The 24,300-nt window shown below is 43.1% G+C and overlaps 1 protein-coding gene across 3 annotated transcripts in view; it reads left to right on the top strand.

Moving 5' to 3' along the window:
• The window catches only part of CACNG7 (calcium voltage-gated channel auxiliary subunit gamma 7), a 193,513-nt gene extending 170,636 nt beyond the window's left edge, over positions 1-22,877 (top strand). For 2 of the 3 annotated variants that reach the window (XM_070954444.1, XM_070954446.1), the window contains 2 exons: positions 5,106-5,251; positions 9,539-10,486. In XM_070954444.1, the coding sequence (XP_070810545.1) occupies positions 5,106-5,251; positions 9,539-9,796 (404 nt within the window). In that variant the 3' untranslated portion in view covers positions 9,797-10,486. Of the gene's footprint in view, positions 1-5,105; positions 5,252-9,538; positions 10,487-21,273; positions 21,323-22,604 lie in introns of those variants that run through there. The other variant, XM_070954447.1, reaches the window with a different exon arrangement.
• The last annotated feature ends 1,423 nt before the right edge of the window (positions 22,878-24,300 follow it).

Consider the following 24,300-nt stretch of genomic DNA (forward strand, 5'->3'; position numbering starts at 1 on the left):
GGCAACGAATCTTGCTGTAAAGACAAGGACTAAATACACTGATATACGTTATCTGAATGTTCGGCAATGTGTTAAGGATAACATGATTACATTGGAATATTGCGCATCAGAGGACAATATTGCCGACAACTTTACCAAAGCGCAAGGTGCCATTAAACACACCAATTGTTGTGAAAGATTTGGATTAAGAATCTGAAATGTAACTGATACCACTGTACAATGTATGATTTGGATGTGTATTTTTGTTTCTGTATCTATTGTGTATATTGTCCTGCCCAATGGGGAGAATGTTAGGTTTAGCTTGCAGCTTACTCCTAACTTGTTGGTCAGGCAATATCTGTTTCTTTAAGAAACAACTGAGCCATGTAATCAGGGTTTGCTGAACCCTGTAATTAGGCTACAGTGCATAAATAAGCAGCACAGAGAAGCGTTCCTTCTTCCTGCTTCTTCCTGCTTCTTCCAGATTGATACCTGATTGTATCCTGTTGCTTACTACGTCTGTTATATGGTACTGAATACCAAGAGTTACTAAAGTCTGTTTGCTTTGGTAAGGGAAGATACTTACTGGACTGATATTACTGTTTATGACCTTGGACTGTTTTATTTACATCGAGACTGCTTGTTATCTATAAAGTATTTTTCTCACACGAGCTGGACGTTTATCTCCTTCCCTGTGTGTTTCTGCTCTGCTCGTTGCACAAGCAACAAATACTTTTTACACACACCCTAACAAAGCCATCCCTGGACCCGGCTGTATTAGCAAATTACCGTCCGGTCTCCAACCTTCGTTTTCTGGCGAAGGTTGTCGAGAGTGTGGTGGCACGACAGCTACCCCGGTACCTGGAGGAAGCTGTCTATCTGGACCCGTACCAGTCGGGCTTCAGGCGGGGGTACAGTACAGAAACGGCATTGGTCGCGTTGGTTGATGATCTCTGGAGGGCTCGGGACAGGGGTTGCTCCTCTGTCCTGGTCCTATTAGATCTCTCAGCGGCTTTTGATACCATCGACCATGGTATCATGCTGCAGCGGTTGAGGGGGTTAGGAATTGGAGGCACCATGTTACGGTGGTTCTCCTCCTACCTCTCCGACCGCTCACAGTTTGTGTTGGCAGGGGGGCAGATGTCGACCTCGAGGCGCCTTGCTTGGGGGGTGCCGCAAGGGTCGGTCCTCTCACCCCTTCTGTTCAACATTTATGTGAAGCCGCTGGGTGAGATCATCCATGGTTTTGGGGTGAGAGTCCATCAGTACGCTGATGACACCCAGCTGTACATCTCCACCCCAAACCACCCCAATGATGCCCTTGATGTGATGTCCCGCTGCCTGGAGGCCGTGCGGGTCTGGATGGGGAGAAATAGGCTCAAGCTCAACCCTTCCAAGACTGAGTGGCTGTGGCTTCCGGCGTCCCGGTATAGTCAGCTGGTGCCATCGCTGACTATTGGGGGTGAATCTTTGCCCCCCACAGAGAGGGCTCGCAATCTGGGTGTCCTCCTGGACTCACGGCTGTCTTTAGAAGAGCATATGACGGCCGTAGCCAGGGGGGCTTTTTATCAGGTTCGCCTGATCCGCCAGTTGCGTCCCTTTCTGGACCGGGAAGCCTTGTGCACGGTCACTCACACCCTCGTCACCTCCTGTCTGGACTATTGTAATGCTCTCTACATGGGGCTCCCCTTGAAGAGCACTTGGAGGCTCCAACTGGTCCAGAATGCGGCCACGCAGGTGGTTATGGGCGCACCTCGTTACGCCCATGTAACACCTCTCCTGCGCGAGCTGCACTGGCTCCCAGTGGTCTTCCGGGTGCAATTCAAGGTGTTGGTCATCACCTTTAAAGCGCTCCATGGCATAGGACCAGGATATTTACGGGACCGCATTCTGCCACCAATAGCCTCCCACCGACCAGTCCGCTCCCACAGAGAGGGACTCCTCAGGGTACCGTTGGCCAAGTTATGTCGGCTGGCGATACCCAGGAGGAGAGCCTTCTCTGTCCAAGCTCCTGCCCTTTGGAATGAATTGCCCCTGGATATTCGTAACATCTCTGACCTCTGGGTCTTTCGCTGTGCCCTCAAGACTCTACTGTTCCAACAGGCGGGGCTGTCTAACTGAATGATTTTAAATTGGGTTTTAATATTGGGTTTTTAAAATTTGGCCAAAACTATTTAATGATTTTAATTAATTTTAACTATGATATTGTATATTTATGTTTTTAATCTTGGCTGTACACCGCCCCGAGTCCTTCGGGAGAAGGGCGGTATATAAATAAAATTATTATTATTATTATTATTATTATTATTATTATTATTATTATTATTATTATTATTATTATTATTTTATTATTATTATTATTATTATTATTTTAACTGAGGATTCTAGGAGTTCAAAACTGCAGGTAGAGCTCATTTAACAACTGCCCTGTTTAGTGACTGTTCAAGGTTATGACAGTGCTGGAAAAGTAACTTCATGTTTGTGATGGTCACAGCCTCCTTGTGATCACATGATCAAGATTTGGGTGCTTAGCAACCAATGGGTGTTTACCACCATCGCAGTGTCCTGCAGTCACATGATCGTCACTTGTGCAGTTCACAGCTGGTTTCCGATAGGCAAGATCAATGGCGAACCCAGCAGTAAAAGAACAAGTTGTGGTCATGTGATGCCTCACTTAACAACCCTGGTGGAAGTGACATTGTAAGCTCATTGTGGTCACAAGATGTCTTGCTGAACATTCATGTGGTTTAGCAATGGAATTGCAGCTGCCACTGGTGATCATTCAGCGAGAACTACCAGTATTTGTGGAAATGCAAGTTTTTAGGACTAATCTCTTAACCTCTGGTGCATGTTGGATGTTTGATAGGAGGACATTTGCCATTTTTTCACTGTTATCACACAACAGTTCATTGTTCATCCTATTTCAAACTCTGCTGCTTTTGTCAATATAAATGTCAGTTGCGGCACTGCTGTGGGTGGAGAAGATGTTGGTTCATGGGCTTAGACATCTTGTCAGAACTTACCTCACTGGGCTGGTGGAGATGGTAGATGAAGAGGTTGTTTACTCACCAAGAATCCTGTCTTGAAGACATGGATAAGCTTGCACTGCTGACAGTTAATCAGTGCAGGGAAGAGTGCCCAAGCCATCTCTTGCTTGCTTACTCTCTGCTGCTTCACAGCCCAGCCAACCCCTCCCAGCTGTCAGCTCTTGGTTCAGGCTGATGTTGAATATGAGTTTAGTGCTTGTCTAAAGAGCACTAAACCTGTATTCAGAAGCATCCTAAACAATTGACAGGCACAGTTGTGGGGTGGGGATGTTCAACTCCTCTCTGCCACCTAGAGACCAATTGTTGTTCAAGTTGAACTAAGTCTCTGGAGGGCACCCTACAGAGGGGAGAGAACAGGACTTCCCCACCACTCCAAGCAGAATTTCCTAGATGACAGTGCCTAGAGCCCAAAATGTTGGAATTAGCCCAGCACCAATTGGCCAATTCAGGTGGGCACCAGTTCAGCCCTTCTCATTTCCTCCAGTCCCTGGTCATATTTATTTATTTATTTATTTATTTATTGGTTCGATTTATATGCCACCCTTCTCCGGAGACTCAGGGCGGCTTACAATGCGTTAAGCAATAGCCTTCATACTTTTTGTATATACCTGCTTAGTAGGGCTTTCGGGGCCCCCTAAGCGGTGTTCTTTTTATACAAAGTCAGCTTATTGCCCCCACAATCCGGGTCCTCATTTTACCTACCTCGGAAGGATGGAAGGCTGAGTCAACCTTGAGCCTGGTGAGATTTGAACTTGCAGTAATTGCAGGCAGCTGGCAGCTAAGTGCTACTTAACAGCATTTTAGTCTGCTGCGCCACCAAGGCTCCAAGTCAGGAATATTGATTCCTGACACAAACTATTTTGCAGGAATTGCAATCATCAGGAGGAAGAAAGGGAGAGAGAAAAGAAAATGGCTGTCATTTTGTTTTAGGATAGTTAGAACTGTTTTTTTAGATTAGTTGGTTAGTTCTTTTAGGATAGATAGAACTGCAGAAAAAAAGAACTGCAATCAGCCTGCCTTCTATAGAAGACCTGTATGTTGTGCAGGTCAGAAGGAGGGCTGAGGAGATATCTACAGACCAGTGGTGGGTTTCAAAATTTTTTACTACCGGTTCTGTGGGCGTGGCTTGGTGGGCGTGGCATGGCTTGGTGGGCGTGGCTTGGTGGGCGTGGCTTGGTGGGCGTGGCAGGGGAAGGATACTGTAAAATCTCCATTCCCACCCCACTCCAGGGGGAGGTTACTGCAAAATCCCCATTTCCTCAGCTGGGACTTGGGAGGCAGAGAATAGATGGGGGCGGGGCCAGTCAGAATTTTTACTACCGGTTCTCCGAACTACTCAAAACTTCCACTACCGGTTCTGGTTAGAACCTGCTGAAACCCACCTCTGCTACAGACCCCTCACATCCTGGACATAAACTGTTTCAACTCCTCTCTTCAGCACAGTGCTATAGGACATTGCATGCCAAAACAACTAGAGACAGGGACAATTTTTCCCTCGTGCCATCACTCCACTGAACACCTAATCCTCACAGTATTGTTTTATGTCTAAGTATATTTACCCATGTTGTATGGCTATAGCATTATTATTATTATTCTCATCTTCTCTACTATCCCCTCTTATTGGTATCATATTATGATTATTATTTTGTTGCTTTGCATGTACATTGAAAGCTTCTGTATCAGAGGCAAATTCCTTGTATGTCTAATTACACTTGGCCAAATAAAGTATTCTATTCTTTTCATAAGTCTAGGTAACATCTATGCCTGAAGCAAGAGGAAAGGGCAAGCAGAATAAGCAGTATTGCCTCTAGATGTCTCATTGAGAGGAATATAACAGTGGGGATGGGAGGGGGAAGCATTATCTGCCAAGGAGCAATCTACCCACAAAGCTAAACATGAAAGATCTTTGGTTGGCTAAGGAACAGTTGCAGAGATTGGACCACAATTCAACCCCAAATGAAGCTTCTACAAACCACTACCTTTAGACTTACCTGGAAGTTGGTAGAAGTAAGATAACACCCCTTTTACCTCGTGTTTCTTCTCCCAATCCCAACCTTTGTCTTCTCTGCTCTTCTTCAGGGCTATCCCTGGTGGTGGGCTTGGTTCTGTACATCTCCAGCATCAATGACGAAGTGATGAACCGTCCCAGTGGCTCGGAGCAGTATTTTCAGTATCGCTATGGATGGTCCTTCGCATTTGCTGCCTCTTCTTTCTTGCTCAAAGAGGTACAGAAGAGAATACAAAACTTTTCAATTCCAGCAGGCACCACTCATTGTTAGGTTCCATTCATATCGTACAAAATGCAATTAGTTTGGTTTGGGCTTCATGGGTTGTGTGAACACAATAAACGATGTGTCAGGCCATTTGCCGTTGTGACTATTTTCTAAAGTCCCCCACTTTAGCTTGTCCACATTGTTGTTATATCAGCACACTACTTGGATGATTCTATGAGTTACAAGAGAGGAAAAGGTTTCAGCTGTCAAAGTGTGATTTTAAAAAATCATGGCTCACTGCAATGTGTGAATCCAGTGTGCCTCAAATAGCATTTTACAGGCTTTCAGGTCGGTGGCGCAGTGGTTAGAGCGCAGTATTGCAGGCTACTTCTGCTGATCACTGGCTGCCAGCAGTTTGGGAGATCGAATCTCACCAGGCTCAAGGTTGACTCAGCCTTCCATCCTTCCGAGGTCGGTAAAATGAGGACCCAGACTGTTGGGGGCAATATGCTGACTCTGTAAACTGCTTAGAGAGGGCTGTAAAGCACTATGAAGCGGTACATAAGTCTAAGTGCTATTGCTATTGCTATTGATAATTGCTTGCCTCCTCTACCTACCAGATGGCTGGAAATGCCCCATGTGTAATGTAGCTGCCAGCAATATCCACATTAGAATTGCAACAAGAAGGATTTCTGAACAGTGTGGTACAGCATTTTAGAATCTGACCTATGGACTTTAAGATGAACCAGTGTCTTAAGTCACTCTCTCCTGCCACAGTCACTTTTAGGCTAATGATAGGTTCACAAGCAAGTCTTTGTTTGTATCATGCCACTGTATTCTTGTTCCTCTTCTGGCTTGTAGAGCACAACATACAGACTATGTTGCCATTCTGATTCATTTCAGGCAAATTTGTAGCATCATGGACACCACAGTGGGTATCTTGTGATGAGATGAAATGAGTTCCTGTCTACTGGGCCTGTCATCCTCAGCTTTTTGTTGTTGTTGTTCTGGCCATTCCTTCCAAGAGAAGTGGTAGCTATGGAGATACACGTAGTCCTAACTTACAACTAGTTGCTTAGTGACCATTTGAAGTTACAATGTACCACCCCTGGTTCAGAAGTTCCCACAGCCACTTCCCCTGCAGTCATATAACCACATTTTGGGCACTCAGCAACCAGACTGCAATTACAGCCATTTGCAGCGTCCCATGCTCATATGACCACATGTTATGATGTTTTTGCCAAAAACCTGGCATTTGCTTCTGGTTTTCAGTAAAACTAGCCCATAGGGAACCATTGGTTTGCTTAAGGGTCATTCCATGTCAAGTGGTCTGATTTCAGAAAAGTGCCCTGCTCAACCATCACGGATTTTGATGAAATGTGGTGTGAACATGCACACACGTCCCCAATGAACATTGGTAAAGTGTTACGTGTGCCGATGCAATACTTGTGGAGATATAGTCATTTGTGTGACCCCATACCACAGCCTTCTACAGTATGACTCTGAGGTTTCAGCAACTTTGAGACATAATATCTCTGGTAATACTTTGTTGAGAGAAACAAAACTTGGCCATCTTGTACAACTTTTTGTGCTGTATTAAACAAAATAATAAAAACATTCTCATGAGTGATCTCCATCTAAATAATTTGGAGCAAAGTTGGCCCAAAATTACTGCAGCTCGAAAAAGGGTAAAGTTTGGCTTTTTATATCTCTGGAAGGAAAGGTATGAGAAACGTGAAACTTTGTGCGTAATAACTTAGCAACAGAAGGTTTTCGAATATAAAATTTCATTCTCCTACTGCTTTCCAATAGTTCACAAATTGAGTGTAAAGGTGACAGTTTTTGTAAAAACGCCAAAAATAGGGTATTTTCAGCCCACTTTTACAAAAAATGACCTTCTGGAAACTGTTAAATCATTCTCATTAGAAAGAGTATGTTTCAAACCCTCTAAAAAAGTAGGGTTGGTGTTTCATTGCTGACGTATAAAGCCCTAAAAATAGGGACAAAGTTGAGGACGTTGCTATGGCAGCGTCACATGCATTCTATTATTGTTTTGTCTTGTTTGTTTTATATAGACATCATTACTAATATTATATTGCATTGGTCCATGGTGACATTGTCACTACCAGTTCAGGCACTTGACCCAGCAACTCCATCGCCATAGGGGGCATGCCTGATAGCCATGCAATACCAGCCACAGGTGGGTTTCTTGGTTCAGGATCCCAAGCCTGTAGTTTGCTTTCTTCCTTGCGGTTCCAAAACCTTGTGTGGGTATCTGCCCAGTTTCCAAGCCAGCATTTGGGCAGCTTATTCTAGGTTCCCAAGCCTAAAGTAGGTATCTTACATGGTTCCCAAGCCGAAGTCCGTAATGTTCGTATGAACTGCCAAATTCCAATAATCGCTTATTTATTATTGAATTTACGTGCCACATTCTTTAGCGTCACATCTGGGAATTGATACTGTTGACCTGACGATGTAACTGAAGGCGCTGGAAGCATCGCAAATAAGATGTGGTTCTGGAACCCAACAAACATCTTGTCTTTCAGGCCAATAAAATGAATGAGCAGGGCCTCATGGATGCATAAATGTTACCAACGCATCATTTTGTTCGATAGAAATTTCCATGACGTTGCCTATCCACCATTTTTTGTTACAAATGCAGGCAACATAACAACCGGGAAATATGTTGGCCAATTTTAAATTCGGATCGACGGTATTGGACATTTTGGCCACAAAGTTAATCGTGTCATTTGAAACTTTGCTGACAGAAATCGAATTTGAATCAACTGGCACAAACTGGTGATGATCTCTTGTGCCAGCTATTGTGCTGCTAACTTTCCATCTTTCTTCTTACAGCATCCTGCTGTCTTCGATTACTTCCTTTGGAACGTATATATATATTTAAGTCCATGAATGTTTCTGTCGCAAAAGTTGAACAGATCTGTCGGCGTCAGTATTTGGTCGGTTGATGGTCGCTGGAAGCTGGCTTGAGCAGCCAAATGTTTAGTCATGCCACCAACTGCATTGCATGGTGATTTGGTGAAACAAAATCACATGGTGAAACATGGCAGGCGCTGCCACCTGAAAACACTTTCCTCTCCGATTTCAAAAACGGGGTTGTGCGGAGGCAAAAAAAGAGCATTGCATTTTCAGGTGGTTCCAGGTGGCGGAGATCGCGGCAACAGTGTTTTCGGGTGGCAGCGCCTTGCCTTACACCTCCTGTGCAGCGCCCGCTTCACCAACTGAGTCCCAACCTCTGCGCTTCCCTGGGCCGCTTTCGGAATCAGGCTCTGACCAAGGCAGCAAAGGCGCAGGGGGCTTGCCAGGAAGCCCAGCACCGTGTTTATGAGATGGCAGCGTCCAGGAGGACTGAAGTGCTGCATCTCTATCAGGCCTTGCTGCGAGAAAGCCAGGGTTTCAATGCCTACGGCTATAGGTAGGGGCATCTCGAGAGTGGAGCCTTCGGTGCCAAGTCCTTCTTCTGCCCCCATGAAAATCATCCCCCACTCCACCCACTCCAGTTAAATGCACATAGAGTGATACGATTTGTTTTAAATGGATAAAAAGATCTGTGCTGCTCATTATCAAAATCTGAGTGGAAGTGAGGGTCCCCGCTGTCTGGAACCGCCGGAAAATGTGACGCATGGAGGCCAACAACCTCCAAAGTAGTGGTGGGTTGCCCCCGGTTCGCACCGGTTTTATAGAACCGGTAGTAAAACCGGCGGGAGGCTCCGCCCACTGACCCTGACGTCATCAAAATGCTTCTGCGCATGCGCAGAAGCTTCTGTGCTTGTGCAGAAGAGGACGCACACGAGCGAGCGAAGCGAGCATGCGTGCGCAGCCCCGTTGCAAACCGGTAGTAAAGGTAAGTAGAACCCACCCCTGCTCCAAAGGGTGGGGGCCAGCGGGTGGGTGGGGCTACATTTGGTGTATAAGATGCACCCAGATTTTCACCCTCTTTTCTGGGGGAAAAAGGTACATCTTATACTCCGAAAAATACGGTAACTACTGCAGTGATTCACTTAACAACTATGGCATGAAAGGTCGTAAAATGGGGCAAAATTCACTTAACAACTGTCTCACTTAGCAACAGAAATTTTGGGCTCAATTGTCATAAATTGAGGACTACCGGTACAGTGATTTGTCACTGTATTTTATTCCAGATAATATCTGTCCCATCCGGAAGGTGTCCAACTCAGAGTTCCTAATATTGGTGGCACCTATCTGGTAATGTGATTTGGATGATGATCATCAATCTCTGTCCTAATCTTGACCCTTCCTTCTGTCACTGCTCTGCAGGGTGCAGGTGTGATGTCCGTCTACCTCTTCACCAAACGTTATGCCGAAGAGGAAATGTATCGCCCGCACCCAGCCTTCTACCATCCGCGCCTGAGCAACTGTTCTGACTACTCAGGCCAGTTCTTGCACCCTGAAGTGTGGCACCATGGACGCAGCCCCTCTGAAATCTCCAGCGATGTTTCCATCCAGATGACTCAGAACTACCCACCAGCCATCAAGTATCCTGAACATATGCACATATCAACATCACCTTGCTAGACCTGCCATAGAACATGGTGGACAAGGAGCCTGGCCTTTGCTTGTAGACTACATTGTCCAATCCCCCCAGCTCCCTGTGAGGCTGCCCTACTAATGGGGACCTCTTTCCATCTTTGAAGACCTTCTACCACCTGCTTTGCTATAAATGCCATCTCTCTCTCTCTCTTTTCCCCTTTCTCCCACTTTCTCCATCTCAAGCTAGTGGGAGTCTTCCAAGCCACCTATGGAATTGCTGATGCTCATGTTGAAAACTGTTCTCATTTTTGGCCTCTTTCAGGAAGCTCCACCACCCAACTGAAAATTCTTCCTCACCCTTTCCTACCTTCCTGATCCTCCACAGACCAGTGTAAGAAGCAACACAAAGGAACATGTTTTCTACTTCTGTGATGCTGCCTCAAATGTTTTTTCCTTTCACTCAGAGAGTTGAAATAGCTACCAAGAAACAGCTCACCAAGCATGCTTCCCTCAACCTTCTCCCCAAAGATTTGACAAAAATGGGGTTGCGAAACCATCTCTGCTTTTCAGATCTCGAGAGGAAGAATTACCAACTGCTGTTTTTTAAAATCAATTCCTGATTGGAGAGGTTCAGTGTCCCCATCTTATCAAACAGCACATAATTGCTTTACTCTTATTGGCGCTGTATTTAGTTTTCTGACAGCAAATGGCATTATTTTCCTCCATGCCCAAAAGCCCCATTTCTCCAGCTTTATCCATCTGCAAACAGTAATCTTTCCATGTGTAAGTAAGAAATGACAGGTAATATATATAGGGAATACCATATTGGTTTGATACCTATCCATACCTATTTTGCAAGAGGTAGATCAATGTTTCGCAACTTTAAGAACATCAGATCCCTCTGAATGGCTTTGAAAAGGAGAGAAAGAAAAAATGCTGCTGACTCAGATTTGGCACACAAAGAGCCTTCTGAATCTCCCCCCCCTCCCCCGCATGTCTCCTCCTGCTGCTGTGTCAGCATCAACTGCAGCTCAGTTCACCTTCAGATACTGCGTTGGAGATCACAATCCAGTACAAGGTCTATTTTGTGCACGTGCTTTTTCCTTGTCCTCGCTCAAGGGCATCTCTGCAGGTGTTTTATTTGCCATTTTCTTCTTCATCCCAGCCTCGGTAGCTTATTCAAAGTAAAGGAGTTGCTAAACTTGTTCTGTTGCAAGAGGGTGTACCTGGTTCAAATAAGTCTTCCTCTTCTCCTTTCATGCTTCCCACAACAATCCTGTGAAGTAGGCTGGGCAGAGAGACAGCGATCGACCCAAAGTCAACCATTGAATTTTCATGGCTGTATATAGTGACACTATAAGACATTTTAATCTTGGGGTGGGGTTGGGTGGGGGAATGGGACTGTGGAATGAATTATGGAAACATCTGCCCTCTAGGAGGCGCTGTGAATGAACGGGATCGTACGAATTACTCTTTGCCCTGAATTAAGTTTCTAGTCCTTTTGATCTCATAGCTCTAAGAAAACATTACTGTGACAGATAGTAGTACTTAAGACTTATATACCGCTTCACAGTGCTGTACAGCCCTCTCTAAGCGGTTTACAGAGTCAGCATATTGCCCCCAACAGTCTGGGTCCTCATACATAGTAATATTGACTTCTGCTTCCTATGTAAATGCTGTTTTTTTCAGAAGAAGGACCATGGCATAGATAAGAGGAACGAGCCACTGTAAACTCTGCATGGCAAAGTCTGAAGGCCTAGCTTTATTCTTTTGTGTGTTCTCCAGATTTTGTGTGGCTTTGGTCAGGATCACTTCTAGGTCAGTGATGGCTAACCTTTTTGCCATCGCATGCCAGGAGAGGGGGGGCGGGGAGGGTCGTGCACGCACGTGCCCACGCGCATGTGCACACAACCCCACCCACCCCCGCTCCTGGCACATGATGGCCTGGTAGGCCCGTTTTTCTTTCTTACCTGTTTCCAGATCCTCTCTATGCATCTGGGAAGGGCGAAAACAGCCTTTCCCACTCACTTGGAGGCCATACGGAGACTGAAAGGGCCCATTTCCCAACTCCCGGTGGGACAGGAAGTGACATTTTTTGCTGTTCCCAGCCTCCAGAGCCTCTCTAGGAGCCTCTCTAGGAGTCTGTAGGAGCCTCTCTAGGAGTCTCTGGAGGCTGGGGACAGGAAAAAACATCACTTCCTGTCCCACCGGGAGTCGGGAAATGGGCCCTTTCAGCCTCCGTAGGGCCTCCAAGGGAGTGGGAAAGGCTGTTTTCGCCCTTCCCAGATGCATAGAGAGGATCTGGAGCCAGGTAAGAAAAAAAACGGGCCTTCCCCCCCCCAGGCCCTCCGGAGGCAGGAAACAGCCTGTTTCCCTACTTCTGGTGGGCCCAGAAGACCCGAAAATTAGCTGGCTGGCGCGCGCATGCGCCCCAGAGCTGAGCTGGCGTGCCCACTAATATGGCTCCGCGTGCCACCTGTGGCACACGTGCCATAGGTTCGCCATCACGGTCCTAGGTAGACCCATTCTGTTCCTATATATCTTTTTTTTTTATTGAAAAAGTTTTTCAAATACAGATTTTTCCCCCTTTTTTCTCCCCCCCTCCTCCCTAACCCCCCCTCTCCACCCCTCCCCTTGTGACTTCTTCAAAGTAAAATCCAAATTCATAACAGATTATATAATACTTTACCATCCCCTTACTCCATCCCCCAAATACTGACCCTTTCTTTCTAATAATATTATTATATCCCCCTTTTACTATACATTTCAAAAAAACATTCTACTATAACATTATATAGTAACTTCTGGTTTAGCATAGAAATATTATTATAACTCCCAATTTAACAATAATCTGCCCTTTTTCTCCTCCCCCATACTTATGTCTGTATATTAATATAACATTTCAAAACAACCTTCCACTTTAAGACTATATAATAAATCCTACTTTAACATTTAATCTTTTGTGTATATTAATATAACATTTCAAAGCAGCCTTCCCCATAAATTCTAATTTTACATTTGTTCAACTCTATCCATTTCCTCCACTCCCATAGAAATATCTCTTAAGCATCCCTTTTCTTAAGCTATACAATCAATAAACTAGCCTGTCTCCACCCACTTCCCTACAAAATTACCGTACACAACAATTCTTAATATCTTTATTCTTCTGCCCACCCTACTAAAAAAATATTCCCTTATATAGATAAAATCAATAACTTTAAACTTATAATCCATATAATGTCTTCTTTGATGTCTTTCCACTGGATTGCTGACTCCATCGCCCATATTAGGGTAACGTAACATCCCGGTTGCAACAGAATGTTCAAAATCCTCAGTTATCATCTACCCCCATCAATAATGAATATCTTCATATATATAAAAAAAGAAAACAACCACCCGAGTGACATTATAATTATATTCCATATAATATCTGTAGTAGTGGCTTTCTTCAGGATTATTAATTCCCACCGTCATAATGGGGTAACAACCAGATCTTCTGCATGCCCCAGCGTAGCTCTCTTGCCTTATAGCTCAGCATAAATATAATACATTTATCAATGAAAAGAAAAGAAAACCAAAATAGATAATTCCAATCCAACCGTTTGAGGCCCTTTTCACATCCCAAAATTACGGCATTGCAGAGGTCTGTCACTCTCCTCAGGATAATATTAACCACTACTTCGCCTCAACTATCTTTTCATGTATTTTTAAAAGTGACTGGCTTTACTGTTGCTTAATTTAGAAGTTTTTTTTGTGAGACCTGTTTCTTTTTTTCCTTTCTTTTTGTGGGTTTGATCTCCATCCTAATTTCCTTTCTGCAAGTTGTATATCAACTGATCGGTTTTCATTCTGATTTAGGACTTGATCTTGTTGGTTTTGCTTTTGTGACTCATATTTCTTTTCTATAAATTGTGTATCAATTAATTGATTTTCATGCTTTTCTGTGACTTGATGAATCATCACATTAGAATCCGGTGCCTCTTCTCTCTTATTTATAGATAATCCAGCTGAGGTGTCTAAAGAATCCAAAGGCAATTCATCTACAAAAAGCTCTGTAGCTCGATGTTTTTCCTTTATTTCCAACTCCTTCTGCTTATCTTGTGTTGTGCATAAAGATGTTGAGTTCATTTTTAAAATTTTTTGGTAAAATTCTTCTGCTTTTTCAACAGTATTTAATTGGTATCTTTCTCCTTGATATCTCAATATTATACCAATTGGAGCATTCCATCTGAATAAGATATTTCGTTTTTTAAGCTCAGTCAACAGAAAACCAAATTTCTTTCTTTCCAATAACATCTTAGGCGGTAGTTCTTTGTATATCCAAATCTTTCTTCCAAACAATTGCAAAGTAGAATTGAAGGATTTTTGCACAATATTATTTCTTATTTCTTTATCTGTAAAATAAATCACCACATCTCTAGGCAATTTCCTTTGCTTTGCAATCCAGGAGTTTATTCTATAAACTCTGTCGATCCTACAAAATACCTCCTCAGGTTGAACCTTTAAGATCCCAGCCAGAACTTCAGAAGATATTTTCCTTAAGTCATCTCTGTTATTTTCCTGTAATCCTCTCAGTCTAATCGCATATTCAGTAAAATTATATTGCATCATTAAAACTTCCTTTTCAATCCGTTGTTGTATGTTTTCTGCATCACAAATCTTTGAATCAGCTTCCATTTTAGGTTTTTCTTCTAAGCTGTTGTCTTGAGTGTTTATCAAATCATTTTCAATTTTTTGTATTTTATTGTCCAAGTTATCCTCAATTTCCTCCATTTTAGACTCTAATAAATTAATATTTGTATCCAACTGGATCATAAATTCTGTGAAGCCATTAGCCATTTTTGTAATCTTTCGTTGCAAAATATCAAACTTTAATTGCACCAATTCTTTAATTTCCTGCTTAAATTTCTCAAAGTTCTGATTCATAATCTCATCCCTTCTTACAATCTCCTCCAGGAGAAATTCAATTATATTAAAATCAGTTTTCTGAGACTGTAAGTTAAAAACTTGTTCATATAATTTGTGGATGGGGGAATCCCCCCCCACTGCTTGTTTGTCCGGCTTTGTAAGCCTAAACGCCATATTTCCACACAGGCAAACTTTTTTAGAAAAGAAAAGAAAAGCAAAGTAAAGAGAAAAAAGCTTCTTTCCAATCAAGATCAATATTAAATCTCCAGGAAAGAGAAAACACAAAAGTGGAGCTTTATCTTCAATTGTAGCCAGAAGTATTTATTCCGCTACTTTGTATCTTAATAGGAGACGGAAGGACTCCTTTCAGCCCTTTCTCAAGCCTCGGCAGTCGCCATTTTAAAAACTCTTTTTTTCCTTTCTTCAGTAACTTTTATAAAATAAATGAAAATACTTGCGATTCAGGGTCACAGGTCCAACTCTCATCCTCTTTAATTGATCTGTTAGTTTTCTTTAATAGGCTTGTTCTTGTCGCCTAGCTCTGCAAAAAGGCAGAGGTCTCCCAAAGCCCGGAGTGGCGGCAGGGGAAATAGGGAGCCTCATCTGCTTCGTCCCCAAAAGTAAAAAAAAAAACCTTGGGGCTTTGCAGAGAGCTCTACCTGCCCCCGCCGGCTCTGTCTCACATTTCCTAATGGAAATGGAGTTTTTCGAGCCGCCTTTCTGATGTAAAGGTGGCTCTTTACAGGCAATGGGGCTGGCGGTCCCGAGGGACCGTCTGGTGGCGACGAGAAGCAAACCGGAAGCCTGTTCCTATATATCTTGAACATTCTCTGTAAGCCAGTCCATACAACCCCCATGAAGGTAAAATGTTCTTTTACAACTAAGAATAATCTATAATGTTCTATAGGTCCACAAGAGGCATTCAGGTGGGATCTAAGCCTAACCAGGACAAATCCAAAGGAAAGGTCTTCTCTTGATTGGTAAGCAGGAATAATGAGAGAGAAGACAAGAGCTCAGATTTTCCAAATAGTTTTCCATCTCCTGGAAAACTCTTTATCTGGGGCCAGTGGTTTTCCTTTTGGAACACAACATCTGGCCTCAGTGAAGCTCTGATTTGACAACTAGGAAAATTCTGATGATGGGCAAAAATTAATAGAAACTGTAGGGCAGGGGTCCCCACCCCCCGGGCTGTAGCCAACATTTGGAACTGGGTCACGCAAGTAGTGGGTGAGCGTGCACGCAGCTCTATTTGCACGAGAGGTGGCCGCTTGCGCGCAAAGCTCCATTTGCATGAGTGGCACATGTGCACCTGCCGCCCACACAAATGGAGTTGCGTGCACTTGTGGATGCCTGTTGCTTGCACAGAACAATCCCCTCCCCCCCCCCCGGTCTGCCAAGCCCGGAAGGGTGGGGACCACTTGTCATAGGGAATCTGTAGATGTAAGAACTTGTTGGAAGAAATGTCCATCTGGATTCAGTTCCAAGTGGGGAGAAAGACACTGGAAACATGGAGACTGCTTGATAAGATGGTTTAATGGTGGACAGGCCCACATGGTTTTGAGGTCCTGGGCAAAAAAGCACATGGGTGAGAGAGAGATTTATACCTGTTAGGCTTTGAATTTGAGCTTGTATTCTGATTGGTTGTCAGACTCCCATGAGGCCATGCAGGGGTAACTTTGTAGGTTGTCTTTTGAGTCCCAGGCTTGGTTGAGCCTTGCTGGGTGATGCAATCTCCCCAGGTGCCATGTGGTGAGTTCTGTTGCTAGATGGGTAGAGGGCTAATCCTGTCTTTGTTGGATCTTGGGTGAGGGCATTTGTTTATGAATAGACCTAGCTATCTCTTTATCTCTTAAGTGCTGACATCTGCTGTGGGGTAGTGAGGAGGGTGGGGGCTATTAAGAGTGAATCTGCTTCCTGCCTAAAAACATGTTTCTCCATTTCTCATCCAGGGAAATATAATATTCTGTCTTTTTAATATTTCCTAGAAAATTTCATTCTTCTAGGAGAGGGGTGGGTGCTAACTTCCTACAACCTTTTCAGTGGAAATGTTAGCAAGTAATCAAATACCGAGTAACATTGCTGTGGGATTAAAGTGGTTTTACCAGTCAGTTCTATGCATATTTACTCAGACGTTACTCAGTTACAGAAAGCTGAAAAGAATTTCTTGTTCTTAAGTAGGACTTAAGTGAATTTAGTCACAGATATGTAAGCCCCCAACCAGTGAGCTTGGTGAGATCCTATGACAGCATATTCAATCATGCATTTTCAGAAAACAAACTCTTCTAAATAAATAAGCATATATTCTTTATTTTATATGTTTTTAACAGATGTCCATGAAAAGATTCATTGATGTCATCATATTTATTCAGGATTGCAGCCTCATTTATGATAAGGAATTCTTTAGGGGAAAAAAGCTTATTCCTTGTATCTCCTTAAAAATGATTAAAGACTCAGAATATTCAGCTTTAAAAAAAGCAATGTTTATACTGTCAGACCAATTCCAATATATTTATAACAGTCATAAATGGCTGAATGACAGAAGAGAGCAGTGAATGCAGGATTATGTTTTTATAAGGAAAAAAAATGTATCATATTCTGATTGTTTACACAGAAATAAATCCCACTAAAGTGGGTGGCTGTTTGCTGTAGTAATCAGGTGTGTAAAATCTTGCAGCTTTGTATATGCTTGCTGACACATGGAAGATTAAGGTATACAGGCTGTGAATGAAAATTCACACCCGCAAGCAAATGCAAAGATGGTGTGAAAAATTGTCAGAGTTTGTTGCAAAAATCAAATCCAGAAAGCACACACAGGCAGACTGATGCAGCAAGATTCATTAACTTCTTTATATACATAATAACATATGAAGATAAATGTACAATACCAATAGCAGATTCTTTCTTTTTTTTAAACAAACTTTATTAAATATAAAAAGATAAAATATCACATTAACTACATACATTATAAAATATGAAATAAAGAAAAGTAAAAGAACAGTAAAAAAGAGAAAGAAAAAAGAAAAAAGAGAAAAAAGAAAAGAAAAAAAGATATAAAAAAGATCAAGAGGAAGGAGGAATTGAATTAAACCCCAACCGATTAGACAAATTATTTGAAGTTAATCAGCAGATTCTTTCAACGTAGCAGTTACAAGCAAAACACAAGTAGAGTACAGCAGACAGACAAGTTTGCAGCTTCGGAGCTCAGAGCTTAATAACTAAGCCACGCCCAGACTCCTTGCTTAAGTTTCTGTTTCTAAACAGCTCTCATTGGCTGACCCAGTTGCTATGCCAATGAATATTGGCTGACCTTGTTACCATGTCTTCCCAGTCATGAATATTCTGACACTTCTCCCTTCATGACTGGAATAGACATAAATCCAATTAACTTAATATTCTTCCCATGGTGCACTCCACCCAATGGCTTGGTCATTATGTCTGCTAAATTGTCCTCTGAAGAACAGTGAAGCAAGTTAATCAATTTACATTTGATGGCTTCCCTGACATTAGAATATTTATTTGGTGGCACGGCAGCTCCCGTTGGCCCTGGAGGAAGCAGATTACCTAGATCTGTACCAATCGGGTTTCAGGCCCGGGTACAGCACAGAGACGGCATTGGTCGCGCTGGTGGATGATCTCTGGAGGGCCTGGGACAAAGGATTTTCCTCTGTCTTGGTCCTATTGGATCTCTCGGCAGCCTTCGATACCATCGACCATGGTATCTTGTTGCGGCGCCTCGAGGGGTTAGGAGTGGGAGGCACTGTTTTACAGTGGTTCTCCTACTACCTCTCGGGGCGTTCGCAGGTGGTGTTGGTGGGGGGGCAGAGGTCGGCCCCGAGGCCCCTCACTTGTGGGGTGCCCCAGGGGTCGGTCCTCTCTCCCCTTCTGTTCAACATCTATATGAGGTCGCTGAGGGAGATCATCCGTGGTTTTGGGGTGAGGTATCATCAGTATGCTGATGATACCCAGCTTTTTATATCCACCCCGAACCAGCCCAGTGATGCCCTTGACGTGATGTCCCGGTGCCTGGAAGCGGTGCGGACCTGGATGGGGAGAAACAGGCTTCGGCTCAACCCTGCCAAGACCAAGTGGCTGTGGGTACCGGCATCTCGGCTCGAACAAGATATTCCATCTTTGGTTATGGGTGTGAGGTGTTGCCCCCTGTAGATAGGGCACGCAACCTGGGCGTCCTCCTGGATTTACGGTTAAATTTGGAAGATCATGTAATGACCGTGACCAGGGGGGCATTTGCCCAGGTTCGTCTGGTGCGCCAGTTGCGCCCCTACTTGGACTGAGATGCCCTACGCACAGTCACTCATGCGCTTGTCACCTCTCATATTGACTACTGCAATGCTCTCTACATGGGGCTGCCCCTGAAGACCACTCGGAGGCTTCAGCTAGTGCAGAATGCAGCCGCGCGGGTAGTGATGGGAGTGTCCTGACACTCCCATGTTACACCTCTCCTGCGTGACTTGCATTGGCTGCCGGTTGCCCTCTGGGTGAGATTCAAGGTGCTGTAAACCTATAAAGCCCTACATGGCCTAGGCCCGGGATATTTGGCGGACCATCTGCAGCCAGCAACAGCTTCCCATCGCCCGGTGCGTTCCCACAGGGAGGGCCTACTCAGGGTGCCGTCGGCCAGACAGTGTCGGCTGGCGACCCCCAGGGAGAGAGCTTTCTCTGTGGGCGCACCCGCCCTTTAGAATCAACTCCCTCTGGAGCTCCGGGTGGCCCCCGACCTTCGCTCTTTCCACCGTGGGCTGAAAACTTGGCTATTTCACCTGGCCACCTTGGACTGATGGGGGTTTTAATCTGGGTTTTATTGAATTTCTTAATTTTAACTTGGACTTCTGTTTTAATGGTTTGTTTGTTCTGTTTTAATTGTTGTGAGCCGCCCTGAGTCCTGTGGAGATAGGGCGGCATACAAGTCCCATTAAAATAAAATAAATAAATAAAATAAATTTAATGTCCACATGCTTGCTTCTACTCTTTACTCTGTCACCTGTGGCCATTTTAATGCAGACAGCATTATCCTCATACACGTTACAGCTTCATTTACCTTTACATTTAAATCCTGTAACAGCTGTACATACCAGGTTACCTCAGAACAGAGTTCAGACACAGCAATAAATTCTGCCTCCGCAGTTGAAATGGCTACAGTTGTTTGCTTCCTGGACTTCCAACCAATTAAAGCCCCTCCAAACAATACCACAATCCCAGAATTGGACTTTCTGGTTTTTACATCATTTTGCATAATCACTATCAACATAGCATTTCAATTTTAATTTTTCAGAGACTTGTATTTGAAGACCCAAATTCACAGTTCCCTTCAAATACCTGAGAACCCTTTTTGCACCCATCCAATGCAATTGCGTTGGTGCAGCAGTAAAGCGATTCATAGCCCATAAACCTGAGCTTTTTAGCCTTTGGTTGTCCTTTTCTTCTAATTGCTTTTGGAATATGCACCTATGCATTACTTCCAAAAACCCTTAAATGTGCCAGAGATGGTTTTCTCCCATATAGCACTGCATATGGAGTATCATTAATAGAGGAACTCCACAGCCTATTAATTAAATAATTAGCAATCAACATGGCTTCACCCCAATATGATCTGCTCAGACCAGAATCCTCCAGCACTGAGTCCTTCATGGTTTGAAAGACTCCATTCCGTCTCTCAGCAACACTTTTTTTATATATATATATTTTTAACAAAACAAATATAAAACATTCCATCCTTCCTTATGCAGTGTGTTGTCTGGGTACATACATCTCTGTGCTACATCATTCATCATTTATCACATCTTTCATGTTCACATTAACATTAATTTTATAATATGTTAAGTACATTACACATTTAAATATTGTAAAATTCCCCATTTTCTTCTTAGCATCTTTCAATAATACCGTTAACATCAAATATCATTATTCTCTTCATACATATACTAACAATTTTCATCTTATTTATAACTCTTTCTTAATATAGAGCCTTGGTAGTACAGTGGTCTAAGGCACCCTGTTATTAAGCTGGTTATTAAGACCAGCTGCCTGCAATTACTGCAGGTTTGAATCTCGCCAAGGCTCAAGGTTGACTCAGCCTTCCATCCTTTCTAAGGTAGGTAAATTGAGGACCCAGTTGTGGGGGCAATAAGCTGACTTTGTATAAATATACAAAAGGATGAAGGCTATTGCTGAGCACATTGTAAGCCGCCCTGAGTCTCTGGAGAAGGGCGGCATATAAATCAAATTTTTTTTAAAAAAAAATTCTACTTATTTTTGGTCTCCTTCATTTCCAAACTCCATTTTTATTCTCCAACCATTGATAAGATACTTCCCATATCTCATAATATTCTGTTTGCTCTTTCTCTTTAATTGCTAACATTAATCTATTCATTTCTGCACATCCTAATATTTTCCTTATCACCTTCTCTTCAATAGGAATCTCTCCACTTTTCCAATGTTGTGCATATACAATTCTAGTTGCAGTTAATACATACATAATTAAATATACATTCTCTTTATTATAGGTTTCCGGTAAAAGTCCTAACAGAAATATTTCTAGTTTCAATTCAATACATTGTTGTATCATCTCTTCCAACCATGTCTTAATTTTTTTCCAGTACTTCTTTCCTTCTTCACGTGTCCACTACATATGATAGTAAGATCCAGGTAGGTAATCCAACATTTAGCTGATTTATTTTTAAACATCTTTGCCAACCTCGCCGGTGGTAAGTGCCATCTGTAAAACATCTTATACAAATTCTCTTTATATGCGTTTGATATCGTTAATTTGTAGTTCCTATCCCACAATTTCTGCCATTTATCCAATTCTATCGTATAACCAAAGTTAGCAACACCATTCTCATCTGCTGTGTACGGATTTGTGCGTCTGTGTTTTATTCCTAACTGTCCCAACCACTGTTGAAAACTTGCTGGCATGAATTCTGAACCTATGTCAGTTTGCAACTGATATACCTGTTGTTTATATCTCCTTTCTACAAAGCTTACCCATTGCTTAAATTTCTGTAGCACCTCTATTTTACTCTTTAGTAAATAGCAGAACCCAAACCTGCTGTAGTCATCAACAATGACCAGCACATATTTTGCTCCTCCCAAACTGGCTTGCATTGGCCCAACCAAATCTGCATGTACCAGCTCTAGAGCTCTTGTTGTCTGCCTTGTGCTACTCTTGCTTACTGGGAATGCCTTGGACTTTGATGACCTGCACAGTCCAAGTATGCCTTACATCCCTTTAAGTTTAATCCTTCTACAAACTGGTCCATCTTTTGCAAAACTCTGAAGCTGGCATGGCCAAGCTTTCTGTGCAAGAGATGAACACATGAATCATGTGGTGCCTCATTTCCAAATGTTTGTGCACATTGAACCTTTTGTCCCTGCAACACATAAAGATTATCCTCTTTTGTGCCCTGTGCACATACATTCCCATTTCTCTTTATGAGACACCTCCCATTTGCAAATGTGGTCTCAAATCCTTGCTTGTCTAAACTAGAGACACTCAATAAATTATGCTCCATTTCAGGCACACATAATACATCATTAAACCTCTATTCCAGATACGGTATTTGCACACTGCCTCTTCCAATGACTTTAGCCTTCTGGCCATTTGCCAAGGCTACTGCATCTCCAGCAGCTGAATTTATTCTGTAAAACAATTTAGAATTATTAACAATTGTTTGACTTGCCCCACTGTCTATCAACCATTTGTCTCTGCTATTGCAATAGCTAACTTTTGGAACAGCAACCTGTCCATCTTGCAATTTTTCTTGCAAACAGTTCCTGTCTTGCATATAATTTCCTTTGCAAACAGTCTTTCTTTAAATGTGCTTTTTCACCACAAATGAAGCACCTCCATTGTTGCTGTTCTTTCTGCTTAGAAAGTCTTTGCTGGGCTGTAATCTGATATCTTCTGTTGCTTTTCTCTTCTCTGCAGCTAGCCAGTCTATGGAATTTTCCGCTCTTCTCTCTCTGCTCCTTGGGCCCCCACCTCAGGAATTCTTCCTCATGGCTCTTTCTAAAATGGCGCTTGTTCTCCTCAGCAATCAAACAAGCCTTTAATGCCTCCAAATGCAACTCCTGCTCTGGTTTGCACTCAAATACTGCAGAAACAATGTCCCAAGTTTCATCAAGACTGTTTAACACCAGCAGCACTCTCTGAGATTCAGGAGACTTCATGCCACGCTGTTCTAACTCAACAAATAAAGTTTGCATTTGTAAAAAAATGCTGTTCCACAGATTCTCCTGGTTGCAAATGGGCTCTGTATAATTTTCTTGATAATTGTACAATATTGCATGCTGACACACTCACATGCACACTTCTCAACTTCAGACAGACCTCCTTTGCAGTCTTTAAATCAGCTACATTGAGAAATTGTTCATCTTCTAAACTTAAGATGATATATGCCATTGCTTTATCATGCTGCCTCTGGTCTGCAGCTGCTAAAGGTGCCTGCTGTGGATTAACAACAATATCCCAGAGCTCCTTAGCCTTCAGGAAACATTCCATCTTTGCAGCCCAAATAATATAGTTCTTCTGTCCCAAACGAGGCAGAGAGCTCTCCTTTAAAGTCAACAGCAGCCATCCTGCAAGCTTTCTCTGCCTTGTTTCTCCTTGTTAACACAGGCAGTCTCTCAGCCTAATTACTGTTGGAAGAAACATCCTTCTAGGTTCTGCTCCAAGTGGGGAAACAGACACTGGAAACATGGAGACTGCTTGGAAAGATGGTTTAATGGTGGACAGGATCACATGGCTTGAGTTCCTGAACAGAAAAGGGGCAGATACAGTAAATCCTCAGGTTTTTATGCTCTCTCTGGCTCTGCATTTCTTGGGGCCCCAAAAGAGTATCCTGATTGGTTGTCAGACTCCCAGGGGGTGGGGGCCTTGCTGGCTGATGGTCACATGTGCTTCCCAGGTCACATGTGGTGAGTTTCTGCTGCTATTGTGTAGAGGGCTAATCCCATCTTTGGCAATTCCTACTATGGCTCTGCCTGAAGGAGGTAGATCTTTGTTATGTAGAATAGACTGGCCCAAGCCTTAATGGCCCATTGACAAAGAGTGGGGGGCAGGAAGGTGGGAGCTGCTTTGTCTGTAAAATATGCTTCTCATATTTCTCATCCAGGGAAATATAATATTCTGCCTTTTTCATATTTCCTAAAATATTTCACTCTTCCAGGAAAGGGGTGGGTGCTAACTTCCTACAATCCCTACTCTTTTTTTTTTCAAAACGTGAGTTTTGAAACAAGTTCTTGGCAAAAGATTAAAATTGATCACATCAGGGAGGCTTAATGGGTGCTTTTAATTTTCTAATGCAAAGGGGAGGCATTGATAGAGGCAACAGAAAAGGATTCCTTCAGTGGCTTCCAAAAGCTTTCAACCATGAAGGTCTAGCAGCCAGGAAAAAAGTTCTGGTAAGAATTTTACAGTATCCAATTTTCCATGCCAATTAATTTCAGACTTCAGATATTACTTTCTGTGAGCTTCCAGTCAGGTATCAAGCAAGCGCATGTCCCAAAATTTTTCACAGCCATAATTTTCCTTTAAATTGCAGGCTGCCCATTTCCAAGGGTTGGTTACTGAACCTGTCCTAGCTCTTAGTTTAGCGCATCCAGGATTTGTAAGTCCAAATTGA

Source organism: Pituophis catenifer, unplaced genomic scaffold (assembly GCF_029215685.1).
Source record: "Pituophis catenifer annectens isolate HBS135680 unplaced genomic scaffold, rPitCat1.0.hap2 SCAF_15, whole genome shotgun sequence".
Taxonomy (NCBI): Eukaryota; Metazoa; Chordata; class Lepidosauria; order Squamata; family Colubridae; genus Pituophis; species Pituophis catenifer.